The sequence below is a fragment of the Gaeumannomyces tritici genome (genome assembly GCF_000145635.1).
Source record: "Gaeumannomyces tritici R3-111a-1 unplaced genomic scaffold supercont2.6, whole genome shotgun sequence".
Taxonomy (NCBI): domain Eukaryota; kingdom Fungi; phylum Ascomycota; class Sordariomycetes; order Magnaporthales; family Magnaporthaceae; genus Gaeumannomyces; species Gaeumannomyces tritici.
Genome location: NW_008804550.1, coordinates 2,333,665 through 2,359,938, shown reverse-complemented (window position 1 = coordinate 2,359,938; position 26,274 = coordinate 2,333,665). Strand labels below are relative to the sequence as shown.

Below are 26,274 nucleotides of genomic sequence, written 5' to 3'. Positions count from 1 at the left end.
GCGCACAGCACAGCACACACCGCACCAGCCAGCAAAGCCGTCCAAATCACCAACCTGCAGGCAGGGAGGGGAGGGATGGAGGGAGCGAGGCGTTGCGCCGCTTTCACCGCCGGCGGGAAATGGCTCGTCTCAACTTGTTCATCCCCCGCAGCACCCAACCGGAGGCGCGGGAGCGGGCATAAAGGTGTGATGGGATCAATAAAAGGAGGGAAACCCACACACGGGCGGCGCACACACACACACGCTACGCGCAAACCCGCGCCGTGACAAAGCCTACGGGCTGCGGCGTACGGTTTTGCAGTGGGTGGATGGCCCCCCCCCTACCCTTTCTCCTGGTGTGTTTCTTTTTTGTGACCGTCTGCGAGCTACCATCCAGGCTACTTGCTAGACCAACGACGCCGCCCCGCCCGTTTGCTCGGACGGGATAGGCCCGGGCAGTATGTGATATCAGCGTTCCGTGGTGCGACAGCGCGCGCCCAACGGAAATGAGGCCGGAGAGGTGGTGGCAAGCGAGAGAGACAATCAGAGTCGTGAGCAGCAATAGTTGGTCGTGGTTGGAAGCCGAGCCGGTCGCGGGACTGGACTGAATAATGCACGCGGCCAGCCAACCAACGACCGCTATCCGGTGCGAAGCCCGAGAAGGATGCAATCAAAATGGCTGATTCATGATTCATAGCGGTGCGGTGCTGCGTGCGTACACCGACAAGAAAAAACAAGAGGCTGCAGCCAGGCAGAGGATTTTTCCCCCCCGCTTGCGACGCGACTCGCAAGATTTGTCCGAGGTCAAAGGCTACCACCTCATAATGTGCGACCGACATTTGCAAGTCACAATCTTGGCCAGCGAATATCGCCGCTGAACAACACACCTCACCGGGCCACCACACCAGAATATTGACCGACCCGCATGAAAATAAGAAAATAAACCCCCAAAAAAAGGAAAACCCAAAAAAAAAAAAGACAACGGCAAAAAAAAAAGCAAGGCGTCATCGCCGAAACGCCGGCGTCCCCCCTCGCCCCCCCTGAGTAACCGCCTTGACTGCCCGCCCCCATCCCCGCCTGCCGAGCACAGAGCGTAACTAGAAACGGGCAAAATGTCGAGGGGGAGGCGTCGCGGGGCGCGTTTCCATCCCACTGGCACTTCCCGGGGGCTCCGCACAATCTGATGGAGAAAAGGCGGCGGGCGATAGGAGCGCAAACCAAACACCACAACTTGGATCGTAGATGGATGAGTCAGACTGGGGGAGCACAGGTGTGAGGGCGTGTCCGCCATATTCCATCGTTGTCAAGTCTGTCCCATCCATCCCCGCCCTCCATTTCTCCGTGCCGCCACCATCTGGGGTCAATAAACGGGGAAGACCCCTATGACAAAAAGACGGAGGAGAATGAGCGAGAGCGACGCTGCTATTACAAAGGAAAGCGCATGGGCTCGCTCGCGTAAGCTGATGGCTGCGGAAACACACGAATAGCACTCGGCACCGAAGCGATCGACACCTGGAGCCGGCCGACGGCGCAGCCCAACAGGCGGGCGGGTAAACAACACAATGCTAGGTGGCCCAGGCAACTCGGCTGCCTGCGCCGCCCGGTGCGAGGGAACGGCGCTGCACTGTCCGCGCTGCGAGGGCAATTGGCGGGAGGGCTTACATACCCATCTTGCATACCCTACCTACCTACGCCTGTAGGCCGTAGGTACGGCTGTAGGTACCACCCGTAGCGTAGGTACCAGCTGCTGCCTCCTGCGATGTGCGTATGCCGGCATCTTTTTTCGTATCCCACCCCGCGCACAACGTAAGCTGCTACCCGTCCGTTTGCGTCTGTCCGCTCAAACCTTCCAGAAAGGGAAGGAATGTCGGGTTGTCTTTTTTTTTCTTTTCTTTTTTTTTCTGGGCGCACACAGACCACCACTCTGCTTCCCAGGACACAGACACGCACAAACAACAAACACAACCCCAAAGACGGGAACCCCATAGCGATGATATCAGTGCGTCACCCAAGGGGAGGTCGAACCGGCACCAGCACAAGCTGCATCAGACGGCCACGCGGAGGACCTGGGTCGGGCGCCGAAAATACTCCAAACGCCACGGGGCGGTCGGTGCGCCTCTGCCACTCGTCGCAAGAGTCATTGACGTCGTCGCGACCTTGTACATACATGGGACGGGGGTGCCGCCAAAAAACATGGATTGCTTGGATGCCGGCCGATAAACAAGAAAAAACGCGACAGCAACAACGACAGCTCACCCACCACGCGGCGGTCACCTATCTCCGACTACGGCGCTGTCTCGGGACCTCATTTTCCTTTCCCCCCCCCCCCTCTCCCTTACTTTTCTTGCTTCTCATGTTGATGCGTGAATGGCCAGCCGCATCGTGTTTCCGTCCCGAAACCTGTTTGCCTCGCCAAACACACGCCAATAGGCTTGCTGCAGCAGCACACCGCACGCAGCAATAAGGACGAAGAGAAGGAGAAAAGAAAAGGCGGTCGGGTATCGCAGACCACCCCCTCCCATCCCCTGTCGGGCTGTCGCTTGTGCTTTGGTGCGCTGCCGGCAGCCATTCCGGCGGCAGGGCGGAGGGAGATCGTAATGGATACGATTGTTGTGCATGCCCAAGGTACAGTACATACATACAAACAGCTGCGGGCAGGCATAATTCGCGACCGCTGCTGCAGCCTTGACCGCTCCCTCTCGCATTTTAGAGTTTGCCAGCACCATCCACCTCCTGCCCTTATTGGCCGTTCCGTGAGGGGGATGCCGCATGCGGGCCCTGCGATAAGCTGGAGAGATGCCGCCTACTAAGGTGCCTGCCGCCTTGGGCTGCACCCACCACCCACCATGCCAGGGGGCCGCACCGATAATGGGCTTCTGGAAGATTGTGCTTGTGCTGCAAACGAGCCGTGCACGCTCCCTGCCGTGCACGCTCCCTCAGGCCGGCCAGAGGGGTAGGGAGTGGGTTTTGGCCCATGGCGGATGTTTCGTCTCCACGCGGACCAGCCCACCGGCTGTTTTGCACGGCGCACACACCACAATGCGCGAAAACGGCCACTGCCAAACCAAACGAACATGTGTCGTGTCTTTTTGGGTCCTGCCCCGCACCCACAAAAGCCCAGCACGCCAGCAACGGTCGCAGTTTGCTGTTGCCGTTGCAGTGGCAACCGAACCGGCAGGCAAACATGAATGCGCGGTCTGTCTTGTCTCGGCGAAATAAGGGTTGAAACGGTTTGGGCCGCCCTGACAAAGCGATTGCCTGGATGCCAACGACACGCCGAGGAATTCCCCTTTCCGTTTCCCCGCAGGTCCAGACGGACGTCGGTCCAGCACCAGAACCCCGTTAGGCCACCGCTACCGTCCACCACCACTGAGCCTAGAACGTGTTGCATGTCAGTGGGTGTGAGGGCGGACCTTGCAAGGCTCGTTTTTGCTTCCCTCCTCTCACGACCAGGTCCCCCGACTAGCACTCGCGCGACGGTAGCCGGCCTTCAGCCCGCGGCGCGCAGGGGGGGAAGAAGGGAAGAAGAAGGGAATAATCGAGGGAGAGAGGCACACGGTCCCTTCTCCGGGCGCCCGGTCCTTCGGCTATTTCCCATGTCTCTGGCTTTTTTGTCGTTGCCGGGGTGGTGTGTCGGTGGGTGGGGTGCGGGCAGCGACCTTGGAGACGACGAGATTAGGCCGGATCCTCCCTCTCTCTTTGCTAGGAAGAAGAGCCATCCAGCCTATCGGGGAGCGTTTCTCCATCTCCACGGACCACCGCCGCGCCCCACTGATAGTCGGTCTACCCAAACGCTTGGGTTTTTGGGTGTTTTTTTTTTTTATTTCTTTCCTTTTTCTCTCAGCTCAACCACCCCCTCCCCGGCCGATCTCCACCCTCGTCGTATTTGGTCTGGGCTCTAGCGGTCCGGGGCAGCATGGGTTTGTCTTCCGTCCAAGCTCGCTATCTCTGTTGGGATCTGGCGGCCGGCCGCGGGTTCGGTCGTTACGTTTCCTGTCACAACCCTCCTTTTCTTCGCAATGTGTCGGCGACGAGGGTTTGTGCGAGATAAGCAAAAAAAAAGCAAACTTGCCTGACGCGGGTTTCGCTGGCATCGTCATTCCTCACTTTGTGATCAATCTCAATATGTGGCTGTCAAGCCCTTCCCCCTCCCTCTCGAATCGCGGGCGCAAGCATTACTCGATTCAAGGTGCAACTTCACCCTCCCAGCCCAGACGTGTCTGGCCCCCCTTCAGGTTGAGGCCATCGCCCTCGCGGTTCAACCAAAAGCAAGCAGCGACACATCGCGCCCTCCTTGACATATGCTTGCACCTTACACCCCCTCGTAACACCCGAGTAATTTGCATCCCTGCACTCGAGAGTGCTCTGATTTCCACGTGCCTGCTACCGTCAGGGAACGGCAAAGGAGGCGGGAGCTCTCAAATGTCGGGGAGACTGTCCCGGTTCCCTGTGAATGTGCTGTGTACCTAGTAGCAACGCCCCTCTTTCTCTTATTTTGCGCTAGGATTTTTGTTCGAGAAGGTCACCCAAGTTCTTTCCTCGACAAGGGGGTCGAGTCAGGGCCACTGCCCCGGCGGCACCCATGAAGGGTCTCCACGACCTCCCCACCCGCCTCGGTCGCCGTTTTCGGTGAGAAGGTGGGCAAGCTGTCAAATCAGCGACGCCTGCCGGAACTCCCTCCGCGCTGCCTCCCACTGGTCGACAGCCCCTGTCCATCCCCAGTTTTCCTCATTAGGAACAAGACACACACACCCCTCCCCTCCCCTGCTTAATCCTTCTTCCGGGCCTGGCCTCTCCCGTGTCTCTTCCGTGGCTTCTGCCCTCGCCCTTCGAGTCCTGTGAAAGCCCTTGTCTTGGGATCGCCGCCGTGCCCCCTGGCCTTTCTCTCGTATGCACTCCACACGGAAATGTGGCCGTTCATTTCTTTGCTCAGTATTACCCTCAGCAACCCGTCAGGTCGGGTCGGCCCAAAGGCGCAGCCAGCACCGACAGAGCATGAAATATGTGTTGCAAAAAAGTTGACAAATTGACAGGTTGACGAATTGGTTTGGAATGAGATTCGAGGCAGGTGAGTATTCAAACGTGACAATTACCAAAAAAGTCGAGTCAGTCGTGGCAAACACGCGGCGTCGACGACGGTAGCCCTTGGCTCAAACATGTCGCAAAAATGCACTGAGCAGTTGTTTGCTTTTGTCTTGATATGTGACCCCGTCTTCCTGCCTCTATCTTTTATTTTTGGCACCTTGGCTTTTTTTTTTTTCATCTCATAGACGCCTGTCGTCCAATGCAACCCGCATTATGTCCATCCGCATCTGACAAGAAGCAAATCCCAGCTCCCTCGCTCCCCAAACCGATCAACGGAAAAAGTCGCACCATCCTTTGACAAACCACCTCGAGCAGGCGCGGCCCTCCCTGACAATCAACCATGGGCCCCGCCAGTGGGCCAGGCCCCTGGTGTGCGGCTTGGGCGGCTGTGAAATCCGGACGACCGCATCCGCCCTCCCGGCCCCTGCCAGCTCCTCTCTCCCCACCCCTGGCAAACCAACACGGCGGGAAACCAAGGCCTGTTTGGGGAAAGGGCTGGGCTGCCCCCTTGGGAACCAGCGCTCCTTCTGCCTGCTCGCTTGCTCCCACCCCTTGTACGGCTTGCCAAATAAGATTACCTATCCCCCTCCCCTTAGCGTTACCCGGAAACCTGGAAGGGAGCTCCTTGCGGCCACAACTGCCAGTCCCAGGGCAGGCTTCGCGGGACGGACTGCGCTTTCCGGGGGCGGGCTTCCCACCGTCTCCTGCCGGGGTGAGGGAGGCTAGGGCAGGCCTTTTTTCTTTTCTTTTCTTTTTCTCTCTCTCCAACACGGACGCGGTTAGCACGCTTATCTCGCCTGGCCCTGTGAAAAAAAAAACCAAAAAAAAACAAGGAAGACGATCCGTACCCAAGCGGCTGGGAAATGGCGACGCCGGCGTGCCGGAAAATCCAAGCCACAGAAGTCTAATCTCTTTCATCTCCCTTCCCCTGCTTGAAGGGAGGAGGGAAAATGACCGCCACAAGACGGAGGAGACAAAAAAAAAAGTGAGGCGAGCCTGCAGACTTTCCGAGGCAGCCACGCGGCCACAGGAGCGGTGGCCTGTGTGCCTTGTCCTGTCACCTGTCAGCCCTTCGTTGGCTTCTTCTTTGCTGGTGCCCGATTCCCGGTGTGATATTGGATGCAAGTTCTCTTTTCTTCCATCTCAGCTGGCCGTTTGTTCCCGTCTCCGCGGGCGCGTGCATACCGCCTAGCCCATCGATTCTGTTTGCTGTTGCTCACTCGCACATCATCGGCATCATCGGGGGCATGTTCCCGTCACCGATGGCCGACGTCGGGCCTCCTTCGTAACACTGTCCGTTCCGCCCTGCAAATACGCCAGCCATGCCAAGGGAGCCCATGAAAAGAACAAACATGTCCCGTCCCGCTGGTAACCCGTCCCCGTGCGGCCCCTGCCGTTGCCCAAGGAGAAGAAGAAAAAAAAATATTTCCTCCCGGGCCGCGGTCATCGCCGAGTCCCTGAAACCCCTTCACTTTCGCGTCGGTGGGTCGCGACCCTCCCACACAAACACCCCCCCGTCCGTCAATCCTCTCTCCAGCGAGTCCCACCCGCGCTGTCGATGATCGCCCAAGCCGCTGTGGCACACACCACCCTCATTACCCAGCCACTGGGGCACCGGGAGAGGGGGGGGGCCGGTCCCAAAGGGCAAATTAGCATCAAAACACAGGGCGCTGGTGATGCCCGACCAATCTTCTGGGCTCCTCTTTTTTCCCTGTCGCGCAACGCCCCGGCCCCACGTCCAGGCGATTCCACAGCTCGACGACGATCATCCCCTCGGTGACTCGCAGCGGGCGAGCAGTGCTGGCTAGGGTGGACCATCTGCTGGCTAGAGCGGGCGGGCGGGAATCACCGTCCTTCTGCTCAGGGATTCCCATCACTGACCACCCACCACTCCCCCACTAAGGCGATGGAGATCCGATTATTACGTTTTTTGCGCCGGCGAGGGGGGCGTGTGTGCTCGGGGGGCAGGCCAGCCACCTGTCAGGTGCCTTGACATTTCGTTTCGCTCCGCTGATAATGTGATGTTTGATATTGCATGTCGGGAGTTTGGCCGCTCTGAGCTCTGAAATGCCGTGCCCAGCTCCTTCTCGTCGTGTTCTGCCGTCTCGTCACGTGCATCTGACTGACTGCCCCCGTCGGCGTCCCTCCGAGTCTCGTCCGATACCGACGACCAGCCATTCAGATGCCGTGTTTGTAGCAATCCGCCCGTGTGTCGTGATGTGGGGGACCCCGTGCTTGTGAGCTTGGACTTGGACCTCCCGATGGGGCAGCCCATGAACGCGTCCGAACCTACCATGTCGATTTGATGCCCGAGCCCGGCCCTTTGTCGGTCTGTCCAGCAGCCCGGATGCCCAGACCATCCGAGCTCATACCTGCCCGGATTTTTTTTTTAAGCATCATGGCCGCATCCCAGTCGAGCAAATCGGCGGTAGAGATTCTGGGCGCCATGGCTACTGCTGTGTCAAAGCCCGATGTAGCAACATCTTATTGCCTTGTTCTTGGTCCGTGACGATGGCCTCATCAAGCACGCCCTCGGTCCATCTTCTGGTCACTGCGGCAGGTATAGGGTGTGGACCGTCTGTAACTTTGCCTGGACCTCGAGTCGGTATCCGTGGTTTGGGAGATGGCATCATACGCCATCCGGTGTCTTCATGGGGCTTCATATCCACGTCTTGGCATCCTGTTCGATGAATCAATCCGATAAGATATCGCAGACCATCCCATAGGGACGCGGTTTACCATCGCCGGGATGCTTCTGTTGCACGACATATTCACAGTACTTGCAAATCATCGAATCGATTTCCGCATTCCTGAGCGTCCTGTTGAATGAGGGAATCGGCGGAAGAGTATTCCACCCCGTCGAGAGTGTCGCCGTTCGATTATGGCATGCGGGTATCTCAAGGCTAATCTCATGGCTATCGACTACTCTTATATTTCCCTCTCACCTTTACCCCTCTACCAGCCCTTTCAACCGCTCCCCATGTTCCAATGCACAGCAGCATCCGCGCCTACTAGCTCTATCTCGAGCTTGTTGGATCTGCTACCAACCCCCCTGCGTGATCTTCCAGGCGTTTCAGCCCACGAGTACAAGATCATACTTTTTTTTTTTCGCATCAACCAAGACCATGCCTGAGTAGGGCATCATGCTCGTTCATATATCCGTTCTCGGGATCGATGTCGGTGGTGTGGGTATCGCTTCGAGACGACGCCGTGATGCGGGTGACCATATGCTACCATAAGGCCTCTGTTAGTATTTTCATGCATACAAACGCCGCCTGGTTTTAAGCGGGGTTGAGTAGGAAGGTATGGGACTGTTATATGTCAGGCCGGTGGCCCTACCTTGGCACTAGGGCTGGGGTTTGGTGACACGTATATAGCCTTCTTCGATACAGCAATCCCGTCAGCTAAGACCCCTTTTCTTTGTTGTTGATTCATCCCTCCTCTAGGTACTAGGTAGTTGCCTAACTGTGTCCTTCCCGCTGGGCCTACACTGTCACAGGGACCAAGCCCAGGTCTCTAAAGGATGTGCCAGCGCCCAATCCATCTAGCTCGCAGTTCCACGTAGATTCAGCTGCGCCCGCACATCAAAACGTGTGCGAGGACTATCGTGCACCCAGGTACATGGTCTGATATTATGTGGCGCGAAACTGCCTCGAAGCCTGAGGGAACGTTCTATACACTGACGAATGTCTTCTGACAAACTGCCCTAAAACATCTGTGTTTTCCAAGTATGCGGGACTCTCGCGAGCGTTCATCCTGGCGACCGCGTTTGCTGCTCGCCCAGGTATCCCAGGACCAGCAGACATGCCCCTAACCTGGGTAGTGGCGTATTCGACCCAGAGGAGGAAAGCATAGCAGAAATCCCTGAGCTGAACGCACCTGGCGCACCTTCGACGCGAGCAATGGCATTCTGAACTCGCCACTCAACTAGCGATTCCTCTCTTATGCGATGAGAATACAGGGCCGGATCTGAGAACATAAGACAAAAAAAAAGGGAAAAAGGCTAGCTCCGCAGAAACTCGAGCTTTTGATTCAATTCTCCCAAGAGAGCCTGAGATCTCTCGTCCTCCTCTTGCTGTGCGTCCTCCTCTTGCGGCGTGTTCTCCTCTTGCAGCGTTTTGACCATGGATTTCTGGGGCACCGGCAATGTGGACAATACGTCGTTGGCAGACGACTCTGAACCCAATATTCCTGGACCCAGTATTCCGTCGAGGGTGGCCTGGACCTCGGTGTCCATCACCGGGTCGATCTCTTCTTCCATGCCACCAGGCAGTGTCTCATCATATATTTCGTTCATGACTTCTGATCGCATAAGCTCTTCGACATAAGTACCCATGCTTTGCTGAAGCCGGATGAGGTCGGCGCGGCCCAGCTTGTTGACCTCTCCTGTGACCTTGCCGGCCGTCCGTAGGGATTTCTCAGCGATGAGATTGGCTTCGGCAGTCGCGATGCTGTTTTTGACACTTCCAAGCATGACTATGGTCGTTTCAAGGCGCTTGACCTGATTGTCGATTTCTGCTAGCGAGGATTCGTGGCTGCGTATTTCCCTCTGCGCCTGTGCTCTCCGAGCGGGTATGGCGACGCGTTTCTCGGCGTTTTTCTTCCATGTTATGACATTGCGCTTCTTCCTGTCGCAACTACTAATTTCCTGTTTGAGACGACGGACCTCGCGATCTGTCATGAGCCTACATTTCGACAGCTAAGTAGGCCGCGCGAAAAGCGAACAAGTCAGCGGAGTGGCCCATCATTAAGGATACAGGTGGGAGGGCAGGAGCTAAGATGGCCGGGATAGAGCTAGAAAGGGAATTCGCAGTGGCGGTGTCATACCTGCTGCTTCTTCGTAGGCTGCGCATAACCAAAGATTGCAGCCACGGTCTCCATGGTGTTTGCAGGTTGGATGGTGAGGAACCAAACTGGAGGATGCGTAATGCTGGGTTCGTGTCTCGTCGGTTGGGAAGTCGGTTGAGAGGTCGTATGGGATCGTCCGAGAGAAGGGATCGTTCAATCGGTCCGGTGACGTCGGGTGTTGAGGCTGGGCTCCGCGCAGCTTGCGACGACGACCTGTGGTGGCAGGCTGCTATGACTAAGATTGCCGCGGCCCGTGCTTTGCCCGCGGGGACTGAGTGGGCGACGGATGGCCCCACATCTCTCGCCTTGGATTTCTGATATCACCGAGCTGGTAAACCACTGATCAATGGAAGCTCCGGGCTGGCAATTCAGATACGAGATCCGCCCCATGCTTTTTTGTCTCGTGGGCAAACTAGCCGCACCGGGAGCTAGAGATGAGGCGAGGCTAGAGGCTTCTTGTAAGACCTGTTTATCTCTCGGAGGAGACGTAGCAAACCAGACAGGATGGGTCTGTTTTGACAACGCGGGGCTTTTTGGTAGTGTGATGATCATGATGGGTGGGCACCTCTGCGGACAGGCAGGCTCAGCTAGGTATGCGATGGAAATTTCCCGAAAGTATCGTTGATTGATGGCGGTTGTGCTCCCTTCTTAAGCAGTGTTTTTTTTTGACAGACAGTTTTATCGAGATACCTTGCGATAGCAGCGCCATTGGTGCTCTGGACCACTGACGTTATTTGGCGACCCGCCCCGACCCCGCTCCCCTCAGCCCTGCCCAAATCTTTGCGTTTCTCAGAGCTTCCATCCACAACTGGTCTGTGGGCAAGCAAGGCAAATGCGTGCAGCCTCATGCTGCCGAATAAATCGCGGCCCTCTCTCGCTCACGCCAGTTGGCAACCTGCTTGTACTGGGCATACCCATCTAGCCTTACCACTCGCGCACTCTCCTCTATCAGCCAATCTCGTCCCTCACTCCCACGGAAACAAGATTGCTATCAGACTTTGGCGCGCAAATGCAAGTCCCCAGGTCCCCAACCCCGTCGAGTCTGTGCTCTGCCTAGCCCCCTTGGTGTATGCGGGGGAGCGCAACAACAAGGGAATCACAGCTCCAATGCTAACGCCAACCAACAACGGAGCAGAATAAGCTTGCGTGGCAACAACAACGAAAACATATTCGCAATCGCTTTCTCCCGACACACCCGCCAACATGTCGAACGACGTTCTGACTCCTGAGGGTAAGCTCGGCCGTTTTCCCCCCACCCCTCCAGCGCCGCGCTCCATCTGAGATCGTTCCAACGGCGCCCCACCGCGTCCTCGCTGCGAGGCTCTCCATGATGTGCCAAGTCGGGCTAGGGAGAATCGTGGGGCAATTGTTCATATGCTCAGAGGGATGCTGTCGCGGGCGCGCCGCCGATATTGAACGCGATCACAATAAGGAAGCAAGCGGATGCTGACAGAAAACAGTCCTCTGGGCCCAGCGCTCCTCCAAGGCCGACCCGACCAAGAACTTTGTCTACCTGACTATCTCAGTCCCTGACGTCCCCCCCGCAAACCTGAAGCTCGAGCTCAAGCCGCAGGGCCTGTCTTTCACGGGCCGCTCCGATACGCTGAAGAAGACGTACCACCTCGAGCTCGAGTTCTACGCCGAGATCGACGTCGACGAGAGCAAGACACACCACACCCCCAAGAACGTCGAGCTCAAGCTGCGCAAGAAGGAGCTCAATGACGAGTACTGGCCGCGCCTGCTCAAAGACTCCATGAAAGTTCATTTCCTCAAGACCGACTTCGACAAGTGGGTTGATGAGGACGAGCAGAACGAGGCTGCTGAGGAGGACTTCTCCAACTTTGGCGGCGGCGGCGGCGGTATGGGTACGTAGCCTTCTGGCCCTCAACGATCAAAAACCTGGCAAATAATCTACCCACAGACGGAGACTGACAATGTTCGGCTATTTACAGGAGGCATGCCAGGCATGGGTGGTACGTGACGACCCAGACGATCAAGTCATTGAGCATCAGCCATAACTAGAGAGCAACCCATTGAGACTGACAACCGCTTCTTGTGATAGGCAACGACTTCGGAGGTATCGACTTCTCCAAGCTCGGTGGCGGCGGTATGGATATGCCCGAAGGCGACGAAGAAGAGGAGGAGGAGAGCGACGAGGATATGCCCCCGCTTGAGAAGGTGGACGAGAATGAGTCCAAGGACGCGGCGAGCGACAAGCCGGCTGCCGCTTGAGGAGATGGGGTGTCATGTCCCGGATAAGCTCCCTCATCTTCGTCATTTGCCCCATCGGCGGGCGAGTGTCGCACTCACGGACGTCATGATCACGGGTTGGACCGAAAAAAGAAACTCTGTCGGCTCGCGACTTCGAGGCTGACTGCGCCGTAAGGCGAGCCGAGCCTTCCTTTTTTCATTCTTCTTGTCTTCTTTTAGTCCCTTGGTCTATACCCTAGTGCAACAGGACTCCGTGGCGGAGATCATGATACGAAGTAGGACGAGGCCAAGATAACGAACATAATCAACCATGCTAAATTGGTCAGAGAGGGTGGGTGGGCCAAGGCTCACGCAGTGACGACATCGCATGGAAGTGAATGCAGATGTGTCAGGAACGCCAACTTGAGGCATGTCCCCGTCTATGCCCCGGATTCGCTAATAGCTTCCGATGTGTCCTTGCTGGAGCGCGGGACATGATGGGCTGTGATGACTGCGTTGCTGTCCCTGATAATCCGGTTGACCTGCGACGCTAACGAGATGTTGCACCCTACTCGACTTGGAATGGAATATCCCAACACAGGAACCCACAGGTATCTGCGTATCCTCTTCCCAAGCATGAGAGACCGGGGATCGAAGCCTGTGTTCTAAGCCCCATCTGACGTGCACCTGCAACTGCTCCCTATTATGATGTAATGTGCTCCCTGGGCGCATATAGCGAGCTAAGTGGGTACTGGGGTGCGATTTCGCATGCGTCCTTCCGAACACTTCGCGTCAGGCACTGGTGTTGCACAATGGAAACAAAAAAAGCATGATGTAGCCTGCAGAGTCCTGGCCCAGGGCTTTGGGATATCACCTGATATCCAAAAATCGGTAGAAAATCTCTGTCTTTAAACCGAGGGAACACCGTCGGATACAAGCCTTGGATATATCAAGTGGCTAATGTGCCTAGGGAAGGCGAGGCACTACGCGAGTGGCCGTTGGACAAGAAGAACTAATAGGCGACTGGGGTGAGAGCCTGCGTGAAGAAATGGAAATAGGGACTAGAAGAGGAAATGTGTCAAGAACACCAGAAGCAAGACAAGCTAACGATACGAAGATATCCTTGGCCGGGGGCATCAGGCCATCCAAGCGCCTAAAATTCTCCGTCTCACTGACACAACTACTCTCTGTGTGTCCATAGTCCCAGTATCACAACGGCTTGGGTACCAACCCACACACCCAGACAAGCATCTCGGCGTCGGGCTCCTCCTGCAGGGCTAAGGAAAACTGAGGAATGACGGCACGCGTCGCATCCTCCGGTGCCAGCCGGGCATGGCTCACCTGCTCTATGTGCGAGACTGATACCGGTCAAAGTCAACCATCTGGTGTCGAAAGAAGATGGAGTGAGAGTCTTCCTCCAGACGACCCTTCCGATACTCAACTCGATGCGCAGACACCACCCCCAAGCTGAGTATTAGACCGGCTATATATACCGTGCGAAGATGACCCCTTTCCCTCAGTTCGAATAGGTGGGCGAGAGTCGGAAGAGACAAGCGACATAGAAAGGATTCCGTCACTCAAGTCGAGGCTTGAGGGCAGACAAGCGATATACCCAGCATCAAGACATACCAAGGTGAGAAGTGACTCCAACCACTGGCCTCTGGAGCCATGACTATCGCCTGCTCCCCGCCAGCCACCATGGCTCTGTGCGCTGAAGACTCGCAACGGCAACGCGCCCCAGGTGTCCGGCAGCACTTGGAGCTAGACACGCACAACGTCCTTCCATCTTATCGCTCGGAGACGAAGCGAGCCCCATGAAGCCCGCCACTCCTCCCAGGCTGCCGTCCAAAGACATGAAGAAGAAGTCTGACAAGGTAGCCGCCGCCGCCGCCGAGGAGCAGGGCGGGCCCTTGGGCTTCCTGTCGGGCCCACCAACGACCGCCGCCGAAGGATGTGCGGGAGGGGCCGGGCCGCTGCCCCAAACGATAGCCCCTACACGGCTGTCGACGCCGCCAGGGACGCGGCCGCCGGCGTATTCATGACCGCGTGGCCGGTCGATGAGCCGTACGCCCATCCCGACTCGACTGGCAAAGAGCAGCAGACGTAGCGGGGGGGTCCGCGAAGGCTGTGTAGGCCCGCCGCCGCCACCAGACAACACGCTTGGTTGAGGGATCTGGGTGACCATTTCTGGACACTCGGTATCTGCCTAAGAATGTACTTTGCTAGGCTTGTGATTCGACATGCGGTATCTAGGTTTAATGCAGGGAGCTACTCAAGGTATCTGTCTCCCGTATCTATAAGCAATGCATTGTGGGCTAGGTAGCTTCTGTGCACAACCAGGAGGCCGCTCTGCCCCGCGCTAGGTATCAGATCACTATAGCCTTTGACCTGCACCTCCACCATCGCTTGAGTGATTGCACCTCGACCAACCCGATCCGCTTATATACATTACCCCCCACGCGTTCAACAAGTATTCCCATTATATTCTTGTACATGCACCCTCTCCACCTCGCCGTGAGCCCGGTGTCTGGGCTCCTTTTGCAGACTACTAGGATGTAGAGCCCCTGTTCCGATTCCGCAATCATCCAATAGAGATGCGAGAGGATTTCATATGTTACTAGTGGTAGTTTTCCAATGTTTTTCTCGGGAAGGATGTCTCGTAGCTTATTTCGCAATTCGTTGCGTGCCAGCCACTGCAGGTCTGTTTCGGATGCCCAGTCAAGGGGGATGTCGGGCTCGAAGTTCATGAAAGCGTGGGCGCGCTTGACCTCGGCAGCGGTGAGGATGCGGCAGGTGACGTGGAGTCGGCTACAGACAGATGGGCTACCATCGCTGGCCTCGAACCTGACCTTGGCCTCCAACGAGCCCTTGATTATTTCAGCTGCCTCAACGATGCGGTTCGTGCCGGCAACACACATCCAGCTCCAGGTCGGGACACTTGGATTGCGTATGGAGGCTCCGCGTTCAATTGAAATAGATTCGGATGAAGTCCATAGGAGGGTCGACGGAGAAGAGGCCCAAATGCCGTGGTAGCATTTGTCGTCCATTTTCTGGGCGAGAAAGTCGATGACCCCTTGAATCGCAACCGGCTTGTCCCTGTCGACAGTCAATCGGCGACGGGTGTACTGGGAAACGAGATCGGGCCACATGGCTAGATACATGTCCTTGATCTTTTCAACGGCGTAATGGTTGACGTTGGTATTCGTGACTATGTGTGGCGAAAGCGGGTCGCTGTAGTACATGAAGCCCGAATAGTGGATCTGGATAGCGTCTTCAGTTCTGCACCGCAGGAGCGGTTCTATATCTCCGAACATGAGCGTGCGCGGGGCCAAAAGCGCTTCCTGGTAGGTCCAGCCGCGCTTGTTGATGGCGAACTCTTCGCTCTCTTGAAACTGAAAAGGGCTGAGAATTAGAATCCCATGGAACTCGTCGTTGAGGCTAGGCGGCAGCGTGATTCGGCACATGGGACGTAGCTTGTTGGGCCGATGCGCCGGCTTGAGAAACCCGTCGTGCACAGACTCGCCGGTGGCAGCCGAGATGCAGACTGCGCAGCGAGAATAGATGGAGCCCATGTGTGCCAGCTCCCGTTGCTTGTCGTCCTCATCGTCCTGGACGATGCAGAGCGCATCGATCCAGAGATAGCTTATGCCGAGACACTGAGCTGTCATGATGGCGTCCCTCAGCGTCAGGGGAAGCGTGACCATATCAAGATCGTTGGTTTGCAGCGCGTGAATGTTGGCCTTGGTAAGCTTGACGTCTTGTTCGCCGCCCCAGCAATAGCTGAGACAGGCGTATCTCCGCAAGGGACCGTCCCGAGGCGGGACAAAGAGGCGGACCCGAGGCCAAGAGGAGGACTGCTGCGGTATGATGCGTAGCACTCGGGTGGGGAGGGGAGCAGGCCCCGAGGGCTTGCACGCGACGTGCGAGTGCTCACATTCGGCGAGCCGGGCACGCGCCGCCGACCCGAAGTCCTCACTGAGCCCTTCCCACCGCAAGGGTCGATGGTCTGTAAAGCTCGCCAATGGGTCGCCTAGAATATGTATATGAGTTCATGTCCTTGTCAATCCGGTGACCCTTTCGGTATAGGACCTAGGACTTGTCTGCATACCTTCAGGTGCCCCCACCAAAAGACGGTCCCCAAAATCAACATGGATCTCTCCATCGCCTTGAGGATCGACCCAGAAGGAGAGAACGGCGAACGAGCCTTCGATTTTTGTATATTCGTGAATAGCCATATGGAAACACACGGTGGAGGTCGTCGGATCAAAATCTTTTTGGCAAACTAAGACTTCGCGCAACCACGTGAGGGGATTATCGGTTGGAGGTCGAGTCCTGACCATCACATGATCATTCCACATATAAGAACAGAAAACGCAGGTCGGACGTTCTGCGAAGCTGCTCAAAAATGAGTGGCGGAAGCCGGTCATGTTGAGAAGGTCTGGGAGGCCCTCCTTCGAGAACATATCTCGGCAGCGCTGGCAAAGGGCTGTGCCCATCGACGACGATGGCTGTGCTGACATCACGATCGTGGGACGAGAGCTCGAGAGAATCTAGGTGTCAGGTGTCTCGAGACAAGGAGGACGAGAACGCAGCTTCAGCACGAAAAAAAAGAAGAAGAAAAGATTAAACCAAGGAGAGATCGTCTATTTGACATTTCACGTGCACGTTGCCTTACCCACCCCTGTAGAGGAGCTGGGATTCGGACAATACAAGGCAGCAAAGGACCATCGTGCAATTGGGCGTAGGTCATGCCCCGTCGGAGAACAGCAGGTACGTAAGCCCGACGCCCAGTTGCCAGTCGGAGAGGCGCGCCCAAGAGACACCGTCCACCTTGCTATTCCGTTTACAGGCTGGTCAGCATGTTGTTCTCAGGAGGCCGGCTTGCCTGTATGGACAAACACAAACACCAAAGGAACCTGCGACCATGTTTAGCCAGCGTATCATATTCCTTGGGTCGGAAGATGGAAGTTGCACTGCCATGCCAGACGGAAAGGGCCGCCAACGGGCTGCCTAGGCTAGCCGCCTGCCTGCACCTAGACGCCGGTGCACAGCCCACATTTCCACCGTTCGAACGAGGATCAACGCCACAACTCCTTTTTACACTTGGAAACCTACACAGTAGACATCATCATGATCGTATCCATCACAAATCGAAAAAGAAAATAGCAGCACGCTCAAGACGAGTCATGTTATTAATTATTAGCTCCCTTCCAACTTTCCAACTCCCACACGAACCCCTCCCATCCCTCTTGCAATACAGGCCCCGGATAAATCATATGCCAAACTTCTTGCCTGGCGGGTTCTTGATGTACGTGCACCCCTTCTAGTCGCACGTGTTCTTGTACACCTCGGTGCCCCACCACGAGAACTTGTCGACGGCACCCGTGTAGAAGAGGGTGAAGAAGATGAAGACGCCCGCGATGGCGAGCGAGCAGTCGAGCGCTGAGTCGAGCACAAAGTTGTAGCGCTGCCACTAGTCGTGGTGGCGCCTGCGCACATACAGCCCAAAGATGAGGCCGACGATGGCCCAGCTGCCGTGGTTGGTCCCGGTCGCAGGCGGGATGAAGTTGAGGTCGCCGAGGAAGAGCGGGACGTGCACCTTTGTGAACCAGCGCGAGCGCGGGAGGGCGAAGCGCTTGAGCCCCCAGACCGCCACGGGCAGCAGCGCGCCCAGGAGGAAGAAGTAGAGCAGCCCGTTGTAGAGCAGCCCGACGCCGCCCCAGATGAGCGACGTGTTGAAGTGCGTGCGCGAGAAGGGGCAGTTGAAGCCGTTGGCCGCCTTGTTGGTGCAGATGTTGGGGATGTTCTCGAGCGCCCAGTTGACGACGCCCACCTGCGTGACGCCGCCGACGGCCATGCCGACGCACTGCACCAGGAACAGCTTGCGCGGCGGGATGTTGCAGTAGATGCCGAGCTTGAGGTCCTGCGCGAAGGCGAGGCCCTTGATGCCCGAGATGAAGCCGAGGCCGAAGAACCAGATGTTGGCCAGCACCTTGCCCTCGTAGACGTAACCGGCGGTGATGCGGCAGAGGATCTCCGTCTTGATCTTGATGTTGGTCGTCGCGTACACCCAGGCGAGGGGCACGAAGAAGACGAGCGAGATGAAGAGGGAGAAGATGGCGCCGTGCCAACGCAGCTGCACCGGGTAGAACTCGCACGCAAAAAATGCCCATGCCCAAAGATACGAACGCCAGCACCCAGTACCACCACGTCGGCGCGGCGCTGTATCGGGACTGCGGGTTCCTCAGGGTCACGGCCGCCTCGCCGTTGCCCGATTTCCACCAGAGCCTGCCAAGGGACGACGCCTTGGCAACCCCCATGATAGGCTCACACTTCTCCAGGTACAGCCAGACGAACAGAGAAGAGAGGGTTGCGAAGCAGAGGCCAAAGGTGTTGAGCGTGTACGTCACGGGCACATAGAGGGGCGAGTACTGCTCGTACTTTGTGTGGTTAAAGGAGAAGTCGAGCTTCTTGTCAATGACACGCGAAACATTGTACGCTTGCCCGTGTTGTCGAAGATGGCGTTGCCCTGGAACGGAAGGTGGGCTGTGTACCAAGTGTTGGAGTATTAGTAGATTGCCGGCGACACAATGTAGATCCAGAAGACGAGCGAGGCCAGAATGTTGAGAATGGCCCACGCGGGGACAACCAGTGGCGATCCGATATATGTGATCTGACTCCCGTCAAAGGTGATGGGCGGCAGACCCATACCGCTCTTCATACCAAACACCTGGTTGATCACCATGTTGTTGGGGGCGATCCAGCAGATGAAAGTGAAGTATCCAAGTGCCGGGAAGATGAGATGGGGAAACCAGTACCAGCAGAAGGAAGCACAAAAGGCAATCATGAAGAAGCGGTAGCGCGACATGGACCATTTGCTCCTGCGCGAGAGAGGTCAGGCCGTTAGCACTTGAGAAGGATTCCTCTATACAGCACCCTCGGTAAAAATAGAGTCAAAACACAAAACATGACTTGCCCAGTAACGCTCTCCTTGTCGCTTTTGCGGGAGTGCAGGGCGTGGTTGAACGCAGTGTTGCTGAGAACACCAGGCCAGACGAAGCCGGCAGGGTCGGCAATCAGGGACCTGAAGATGCCAGCAAGCGCCATGCCGAAACCGAGGGTGCACAGCGTGATGAGCAGCTCAAAGCCCCAGCCGGCCTTGAGGCCATAGAAGTGGCGCTGCTCCGTCAGGGCGTCGGCGCTCAGGCGGGTGGCGAAGCTCAGGTTGGCGAGGATGTAGATGAAGATGTTCTCCTTGTAGTTGAACGGGCCGGGGTTGAGGGAGTGGCGGGTCCCCCTGAAATTGAACCCCCAGTCGGGCACGACCATCTCCCAGCCCTTGCTCAGCGGGTAGGCCAGGAACTGGATGGCGGACTGGGAAAGCGTGATGGACGGGAAGCGGAACGTGTAAAGCGTGTTGACGCCACTACCGAGGATGCCGAACGCGACGCCAATGACTCACATCCTGATGGTCAGGCATGGTAGCGTCGGGTCATCCTCCTTGAGGCCGATTCCGGCAGCGAAGAGGATGTCGGCGCTGGGTGCGCTGGATTCATCTAGGGAATCTATTGTCAGTATCCAAGGAGACGTATGTCAGTGAAGAGAGCAACGAGCCCAACGTACCAGATTTGCGTCGCTCTTGGAGGACAGCATCCTCCCAGTCCGACTTGGACTCCCGGCTCTCGCTCTGGTCGTCTGCAGGGACGAACTTGACCTGACCCTGATCCTTCCTTCTCCTTGACGCTCGAGGCCTTGTCGTCGTCCGCGCTAGTTGCCATTGTGAAAAGACGGGATGAATGCGCACCCAAACGAGGGAGAGGCAAGGAGGGAGCGGGAAGTGAGGATATATAGGAAAATAGGACCCCGAGAATACAAGAAAAAAATAAGGGAGGCGGATCTGATAAGATGGCCTAGATTAGATGAGAATTATCTATCTGATCCTATTCATCGCCGCCCCGCAGGTTGAGCCCACGGCGGTCTCGCCGTCGGTCCGTCCTGGCGTCATTTTGGGCGGAGCTGGCTGCTAAACGCAGCCTGGCCTAATCTCTAGCTGCCGCATACGGCAAATGTCTGGAAAGGACGGCATCTCGATGCAAGGGTTCGTGTCTGACAACGCCGACAAGCACCCACTACCACATCCCCAAAATACGGGGCTTGGGCCACAAAAAGGGGGGAGGAAACCCTTTCTCCAGCGCCCCCATTGTAGGCGCTTTGACGAGCTCCGCTGGCGGCTATTTATGCTTTGTCGGACCTGCCGGTAGGAAATACAACGGCGTGTCTCAATGGACGCGGCATGGGAGCGCGGGAGGAATAGGAACAGTGGCATGAGGAATGCCCCGAGGCCGGAGCAGTGGACGACAAGCGCTCAGCTCCAAACCGCCTGCGAGAGTGCCCGCGTTCCCATCGCGTCTGCAGCGGCTCAGGTCGAATCACAACACGAAGGACCTTGAACAGAATCTTCAGTCGTCTCAATGGTTACATTATGTTCAGCTTCGTTCGCTTTGGGTAAGCATCATACAAATTTCGCATATCGATTATCGGCAGCCAGGCGCATGCTCCTCATGTTGGGGAAATAAGGAATAAGGCTGACGGATAGACCCGGGTGCAGTGGCAGAGTCCTAATTTGACGTTGTGTTGCCTCCGTTCTGTTGCCTACGGGTTGTGCCATTGGCAGGAGGCCAGGCCCTGGGAGAAATTCACCAGCCAAGGACAGGGATGCATGGACGCAATGAGAAGAAGTGCCTGGAAGGGCCTCGGGAAGCAAAGGCCAGAGTCACGTGGCAACCCGGCCAACAGCCTATCTTATCGTGGGGGATTTCTTGAAAGTTACGCGTGCCTGGCCCCACAACAGCACTGTCCTCGGTTTGACGGAAAGCGCGCATACCCCATGGATGGAAAGCATCGGCGACCGAAAAAACTCCCCCTCAAAATTTCACCTTGATCAAATTTCTAGCAACCGTGCCACGTGACCGGGAAGCAAATCCTGACCGACCAGAACGACCAAGACATCAATTCGCGTCAACGCCAGAGGCCTCGTCCTATCGATGCGCCCCATGGGTTCATTAGAATAATCGTCGGAAGGGATTCCTTTTGTGGACTAAGTTGCCGGTACGTTTTTTTTTACGACGCGCTTCCTTGGAAAAATCGCGCTGTCTCCCGGGTGTCGGCCATTTTTCGATCAAGGTACCACACAGCCGCGACGGGTCCTTGGATGGCCGGTCGCGCAACCCCAGGTCGCCATCGAGAAAGAACAATCGCGACCAACCACCCCCATCGCGATGGAAACGAATTGGTTTCAATCACCAAGTGCACATGCTAACCATCAGAATTGATTGCAATCAGAACTGGCGCCGATTCATCTTTTACAGAGACGCGGCAGTCCCCTCGAGAGCTGGCGAGGTGGATACTGGGGCATGTTCAACATCGCGGCCTACACTCCTCTCGAGTCGCTTTTGTTGATCCAGTCACTCGTCGCTCACGGCTCCGTCGACCCGCCGGCCTTCACCCACGTCTCCGGCCTCCTCACAGCAAACTCTTATATCAAGGACGACGACCGCTACGATGAGAAACGCCTGAGCCCCGGCTCGCTCCAGGAGCTCTTCCTGCATATACTGCGGGACGAGCTGAAGCTAGAGGTCGAAAACGCCGACAAGTCTGCACCCGACGGCAGCGTCTCCCCGAATAAGCGCCGCAAGCTGCAGGCCCCCTCCCCGCACACCCTCCAGGAGGCGCATCCGTACCTACCCAAGGTCCCGGCGCTGTTCGACCGACTGTACTCGCGATACCAGGAGCACCAGATCCGCCGGATTCGCGAGGATGAGGAGAAGTTCGATCGGGTGCAGTCCGAGATTAAGGCTCTGCTGGAGGAAGAGGATCGTGAACGGAAGGAGAAGGAAGCACGGGAGGCCCAGCGCCAGCGAGACGCTGCTGTCTACAATCATGCGCCTCCAGTCAAGCCCGAGGAGAGGAGAGGGACGGTCACGTTGCCAAACGGCACGGGTGCCGCTGCTGGAGCTGGACCTGCTCCTACCCCTTCTCTCGTCGGCGCCACCCAGCCTGGAGGGCGACCACACCCGATTGTGGTTGCCACAGCGCCTCCCGCGAAACCACAGCCGCCTGTCAAGTCCACGAGCAAACCGGCATCTGGTGTGCCCAGCCAACCATCCCCAGGCCTAAAGCCTGCTCCTTCACATGCGCCTGCGGCCGCGCCAACTCCTCCAGCGCCGCCACCGCGATCCCCCGCCCCAGCGGCGCCGAATCTTGCAACCCCCAATCAGCCAGCTACCACAACAGCCCATCTTCCCTCACCCTCGCCAGCTCCCGCTCTTGCCCGACCGGTTGCGGCCCCTGTAGGCGGCTCACCAGGTGTCCCCTTAGTGCCACACACACCCCAGGCTTCGGCGCAGCCACCCATAACAGGACCACCTGCGCAGCCACCGGCTTTGCAGCATGTGAACGAGCTCCCGCGACGTCCAACCCCGGTCGTAACTGCACAGCACTCACTGGCAGCGGGCAATGCGTCGCTCTCGGCTCCTCCGCTAGCAAAAGCGGGCGTTGCACCGCCGAGCCAGTTTGGCCAAGCCGCAGCATCCGATGTCAGACACGAACCAGCGCGCCCAGCCAACGGCGCCGTCAGCTCTCCTGTCCTTCAGCATCCCCAGGGCGTAATGGTTTCCTCGCCGCGGCCAACGCAGTCTCCTCAACCACAGCCCCCACAGCTTGGGGTGTTACAGCGCCCAGAGGCTGTCGGTAAACCCAAGGTGCTGCCGCCACCACAACAGACGACACCCACACCGCCCGCAGGAACACCGCTCAAATGGGAGCCTCCCTACAAGCCCCCACAGCCGCCGACGGCCTCTCAGAGGCCACAGGTAGGACCCCCCGGCATGGGACAGCATCACATGGTTCCGCAGACGTGGACACCGCATACACATGCCCAAGTACAGGCGCATGCCCAGGCACAGGCGGCTGCGATTGCGCATGCTCAGGCCCAGGCTCAAGCTCAGGCACAAGCAGCTCAGGCACAAGCAGCTCAGGCACAAGCAGTTCAAGCACAAGCAGCCCAGGCCCATGCGGCTCAGACTCAGGCGGCACCATATCTCCAAGTGAATCCTCAAGGGCAGACGCAGGCGCAAGCGCAGGCGAAGCCCCAGAACCAAGGTCCTGCACAAGGACAAGCCCTCCCCCCTTATCAGAGCCCCACACAGCTACAGGCTCGCAACATCAAGTCTCAACAAGCACAGAAACCACCACCGCAGCCATCTCACCCTGTTATCTTCTCGCACAAACCAGCCCTTGCGCACCCAAGCCATCAACATCCTGTCTATCAGCTTCAATCTCCTGCTGCTGATTCCAGGAGACCTCCGGTACCACCCGCGGCCTCCGCTCAGCAGCCGCAGCGTGTGCTACAAGCTCAGTCGGCCCAGCCGATGCCGGCCCGGACTGTTGCGCCCTCCGTGCCGACGACCCCAGTCCCTGCACAGGCTGCACCATCGCCTCATCGACCCCCCGTTGCTGCCTCGCCAACGCCCATGCTCACGCCCACGCATCCTCCTCCAAAGCGCTCTTCACCCACTCAATCCCATCAATCTCCTCGCATCTCCAGTCACACCCAACCTCAGCCTCCGAAATCAACTCATATCCACCAGCAGGTATACGCAAATTCTCAATCACATTCGCCACAGCAATCGCCAATCCAACAACAAGCGCGCGCTCATCCACCATCACAACAGTACACCCACCCCCAGGGACCAGTTCGACTACCGGTGCCTGCGACCGCGGCACAGAATACACAGCAGGTACCTGCCGTTGTAGCCCCCACGAAGACTGCATCACCCGGTCCGGCGGTGCATTCTACCTCGGCGCCACCCCCCGGAATCACGCAGCCGGAAGCCTCAAAACACTATGCTGGGCCATATGACACAACTACAGTACCTGTGGCGACAGCGCCAGGCAGCTTCAGGCCACAAGTCTCCACGCCAAAGCCCCCTGCTGCCGGACACAGATTTGCACCCCTGCTCCCGCAGACGCCCGCCAATGTCGGCGACGCGGGTTACTTCTCCAGGCATGGGAGTGCCACTCGGTGGAAGTCAGCCCAGACTCCTGCTACACCCAACGCTGTGGAAGCTTCTGGTATGGCGGCGCCTCCGTTTGAACGCCTTAGTCCCGTTAGTTCTACGGCCAGTCTTGCTGTACCTGGTGCGACCTCGGTGTCATTGGATGGACTTGCAGACTCAGCAGCTTCGCAGCAATCCCAGCCGAAAGCCCAGGGCAAGAAGCAGCAAACGCACAAGCTTGAGACTGGATTGCCACCCAAAGCCCGACAAGTTCGGCAACCCCGCAGCAAGGTGCATGACGCTCAAAACTTGCCAGCATCTAAGGAGGTGGAGGCCCACCAACAGCCCAGCCCAGTAGATGAAACTCGCAAGGCGGCGAGGGAGCCCGACCCGGCCAAGGTTAAGGACGAGGAAGAGACACCGCGACCTATGGATGAGACAGGCGACACGACAGCCGACGAGAGCGGCCCGAGCCAACGCCATCCGGCGCCTTCGGCTAGTCTGCCGTCGCGAAGACCAAAGCGGAAGCGAGGCGAGTCAGCTGGACCCGACAGGATGGATGCCACTCCAGCGCCGGTGTCCGAGGCTCCTCCGGAGACAGCCACTGCTCCTCTGGCCTCGACTTCTGTCGTACCTCGGTCAGAGCCACCATCACACATCCTCTGGACCCGTGGCTTCCCTAGAATCAGCTCCTCGGCACTTGATCAAATCGGTAGCCACCGGCACGCAAACATGTTTGCCCACCAAATCAGAGACCGGGATGCACCGGGTTACAAGAATATCGTCCTTGGCCCTATGGATCTCAAGTCTATCCGGGCAGCTATCACCCACGGCAACAAAGCTGCGACCCAGGCAGCCGCTGCCTTGCCAGACGGCGACCCGGGCACGAGCACAGTGTGGCTCCCCATCAGCGAAGATCTCGTTCCTCCTCGCGGCATCATCAACAGCGCACAGCTAGACCGAGAGCTGGTGCACATGTTTGCAAACGCGATCATGTACAACCCGGACCCGCAGCGAGGGTTCGGCCCCAGCTTTCTTCGCCGCGACGATGATGAGGATGAGGCGGCGGATGAAGCGGACGCGAGCACGGCGGCAGCTGTTGTGCCGGGTTCAAATGTTCTGGGCTACAAGGTGGACGAGAACGCAGTCGTCAACGACACGCGCTCCATGTTTGTCGAGGTTGAGAAGCTTCTTAGTAACATGCGAGCGGCCGAGATATCACGTGGAGCGCCGCCTCCGCCTCCCGGGTCTACAGGCCTGGTTAGCGCCGCTTCTCAGGACGATGACGCCAACGGAGGCGCATCCCTGGACGGCGCCGACGATAGAGAGGGAACCGCGGCCACCGATGGCGACGGTACAGGGAGCGGAGCAGCAGGGACAGGTGGCACGATTAAGCGACGGCGTATGACCCGAGGCTGAAGGGGGAAATGTCCCAATGGATGCTACGGCGGGTTAATGGGCTCGGATAGGGTTGGCAGTGTGGGCTTGTCCATTTGTGCTGACGGGCACGGCTGTCTTTCTGGCGGGGCTGTGACGGCCGGACTCGCCTGTTGGATGCCTGGGTAAACTATAGAATGGCCGACTAAGTGTACGGCCCTGCTAATGTCCTGCATATTAGACAAGACAGTGGCTTCGTTTTCTCACCTCACTGTTTCTTTTTTTCTTCTCTCTTTTTTCTTTTCCCTCTAATTCAACTTTCCTCTTAAGCAGGGAGCGCACCTATACCATAAGATACCATTCCTATTCCATGCCTGTGTATCTGAACGGGCGCCAATGCCCCGGTAGCCTCCTGCCCGCCACCAACCCCATGCGCGCCCGTTACACCACCACCTCAGTCGCCCGTGTCGACCTCGAGGTCGATCTGGACGCCGTTGCTAACACCGTAGTCCTCGAGCGTGAGCTGGTCCTTGAAGGGCCTCTCGCCCTGGCGCTTGAGCAGGATCTCGTGGGGCTCGCGGCCGATGCGGGCGGCCACCATGATCTTGAACTCGCGCACGCGGTCCGATGCGAAGCAAGGGATGGCCGCCTTGGTCCCGAGCCGGTCGTTGACGTGCACCACGATCATCTCCTCACCGCCGCCGCCTGCGGGCGCGGGAGGTGGAGGAGCGGCGGCGGC

The 26,274-nt window shown here is 57.7% G+C and overlaps 7 protein-coding genes across 7 annotated transcripts in view; 2 read left to right on the top strand and 5 right to left on the bottom strand.

Annotated features, from left to right (window-relative positions):
• Window positions 1-6,985: 6,985 nt before the first annotated feature.
• GGTG_11166 (hypothetical protein) lies at window positions 6,986-7,360 on the bottom strand (the record flags this gene model as incomplete). The annotated part of the gene is made up of 1 exon (XM_009229046.1): window positions 6,986-7,360. One exon carries the CDS (start codon window positions 7,358-7,360, stop codon window positions 6,986-6,988), a length of 375 nt encoding a protein of 124 aa, XP_009227310.1.
• A 1,288-nt stretch (window positions 7,361-8,648) lies between these two features.
• Window positions 8,649-10,550, bottom strand: GGTG_11165 (charged multivesicular body protein 3). The gene is made up of 2 exons (XM_009229045.1): window positions 9,892-10,550; window positions 8,649-9,763 (listed from the first exon to the last, which is right to left on the bottom strand). Exons 1-2 carry the CDS (start codon window positions 9,943-9,945, stop codon window positions 9,068-9,070), a joined length of 750 nt encoding a protein of 249 aa, XP_009227309.1. The 5' UTR covers window positions 9,946-10,550; the 3' UTR covers window positions 8,649-9,067.
• Window positions 10,551-10,690: 140 nt separating this feature from the next.
• GGTG_11164 (hypothetical protein) lies at window positions 10,691-12,497 on the top strand. The gene is made up of 5 exons (XM_009229044.1): window positions 10,691-10,923; window positions 11,048-11,143; window positions 11,373-11,777; window positions 11,865-11,885; window positions 11,975-12,497. Exons 2-5 carry the CDS (start codon window positions 11,116-11,118, stop codon window positions 12,142-12,144), a joined length of 624 nt encoding a protein of 207 aa, XP_009227308.1. The 5' UTR covers window positions 10,691-10,923; window positions 11,048-11,115; the 3' UTR covers window positions 12,145-12,497.
• Window positions 12,498-13,311: 814 nt separating this feature from the next.
• GGTG_11163 (hypothetical protein) lies at window positions 13,312-16,337 on the bottom strand (the record flags this gene model as incomplete). Its single annotated transcript, XM_009229043.1, has 4 exons — window positions 13,312-13,460; window positions 13,876-14,308; window positions 14,721-16,132; window positions 16,211-16,337. 4 exons carry the CDS (start codon window positions 16,335-16,337, stop codon window positions 13,312-13,314), a joined length of 2,121 nt encoding a protein of 706 aa, XP_009227307.1.
• Window positions 16,338-17,425: 1,088 nt separating this feature from the next.
• Window positions 17,426-19,880, bottom strand: GGTG_11162 (OPT family small oligopeptide transporter; the record flags this gene model as incomplete). The annotated part of the gene is made up of 8 exons (XM_009229042.1): window positions 17,426-17,575; window positions 17,600-18,238; window positions 18,261-18,648; window positions 18,690-18,983; window positions 19,070-19,528; window positions 19,565-19,667; window positions 19,726-19,789; window positions 19,812-19,880. 8 exons carry the CDS (start codon window positions 19,878-19,880, stop codon window positions 17,426-17,428), a joined length of 2,166 nt encoding a protein of 721 aa, XP_009227306.1.
• Window positions 19,881-21,012: 1,132 nt separating this feature from the next.
• On the top strand, window positions 21,013-25,909 carry GGTG_11161 (hypothetical protein). Its single transcript, XM_009229041.1, has 2 exons — window positions 21,013-21,210; window positions 21,445-25,909. Exon 2 carries the CDS (start codon window positions 21,516-21,518, stop codon window positions 25,575-25,577), a length of 4,062 nt encoding a protein of 1,353 aa, XP_009227305.1. The 5' UTR covers window positions 21,013-21,210; window positions 21,445-21,515; the 3' UTR covers window positions 25,578-25,909.
• An 80-nt stretch (window positions 25,910-25,989) lies between these two features.
• The window catches only part of GGTG_11160 (hypothetical protein), a gene marked incomplete at both ends in the record, with an annotated part of 879 nt that continues 594 nt past the window's right edge, over window positions 25,990-26,274 (bottom strand). Inside the window, one exon of the mRNA XM_009229040.1 lies at window positions 25,990-26,240. Coding sequence (XP_009227304.1) covers window positions 25,990-26,240 — 251 coding nt within the window. The remainder of the gene's footprint in view (window positions 26,241-26,274) is intronic.

What these genes read in the sequence shown, in the direction of transcription:
- GGTG_11165 (XM_009229045.1), bottom strand. Translation starts at nt 9,945, where the DNA reads ATGGAGACCGTGGCTGCAATCTTTGGTTATGCGCAGCCTACGAAGAAG. An exon ending in AGCCTACGAAGAAGCAGCAG is followed by an intron (nt 9,764 to 9,891) that starts GTATGACACCGC and finishes CGGCCTACTTAG; the next exon opens with CTGTCGAAATGTAGGCTCAT.
- GGTG_11161 (XM_009229041.1), top strand. Translation starts at nt 21,516, where the DNA reads ATGTTCAACATCGCGGCCTACACTCCTCTCGAGTCGCTTTTGTTGATC.
- GGTG_11164 (XM_009229044.1), top strand. Translation starts at nt 11,116, where the DNA reads ATGTCGAACGACGTTCTGACTCCTGAGG. An exon ending in CGACGTTCTGACTCCTGAGG is followed by an intron (nt 11,144 to 11,372) that starts GTAAGCTCGGCC and finishes GACAGAAAACAG; the next exon opens with TCCTCTGGGCCCAGCGCTCC. An exon ending in AGGCATGCCAGGCATGGGTG is followed by an intron (nt 11,886 to 11,974) that starts GTACGTGACGAC and finishes TTCTTGTGATAG; the next exon opens with GCAACGACTTCGGAGGTATC.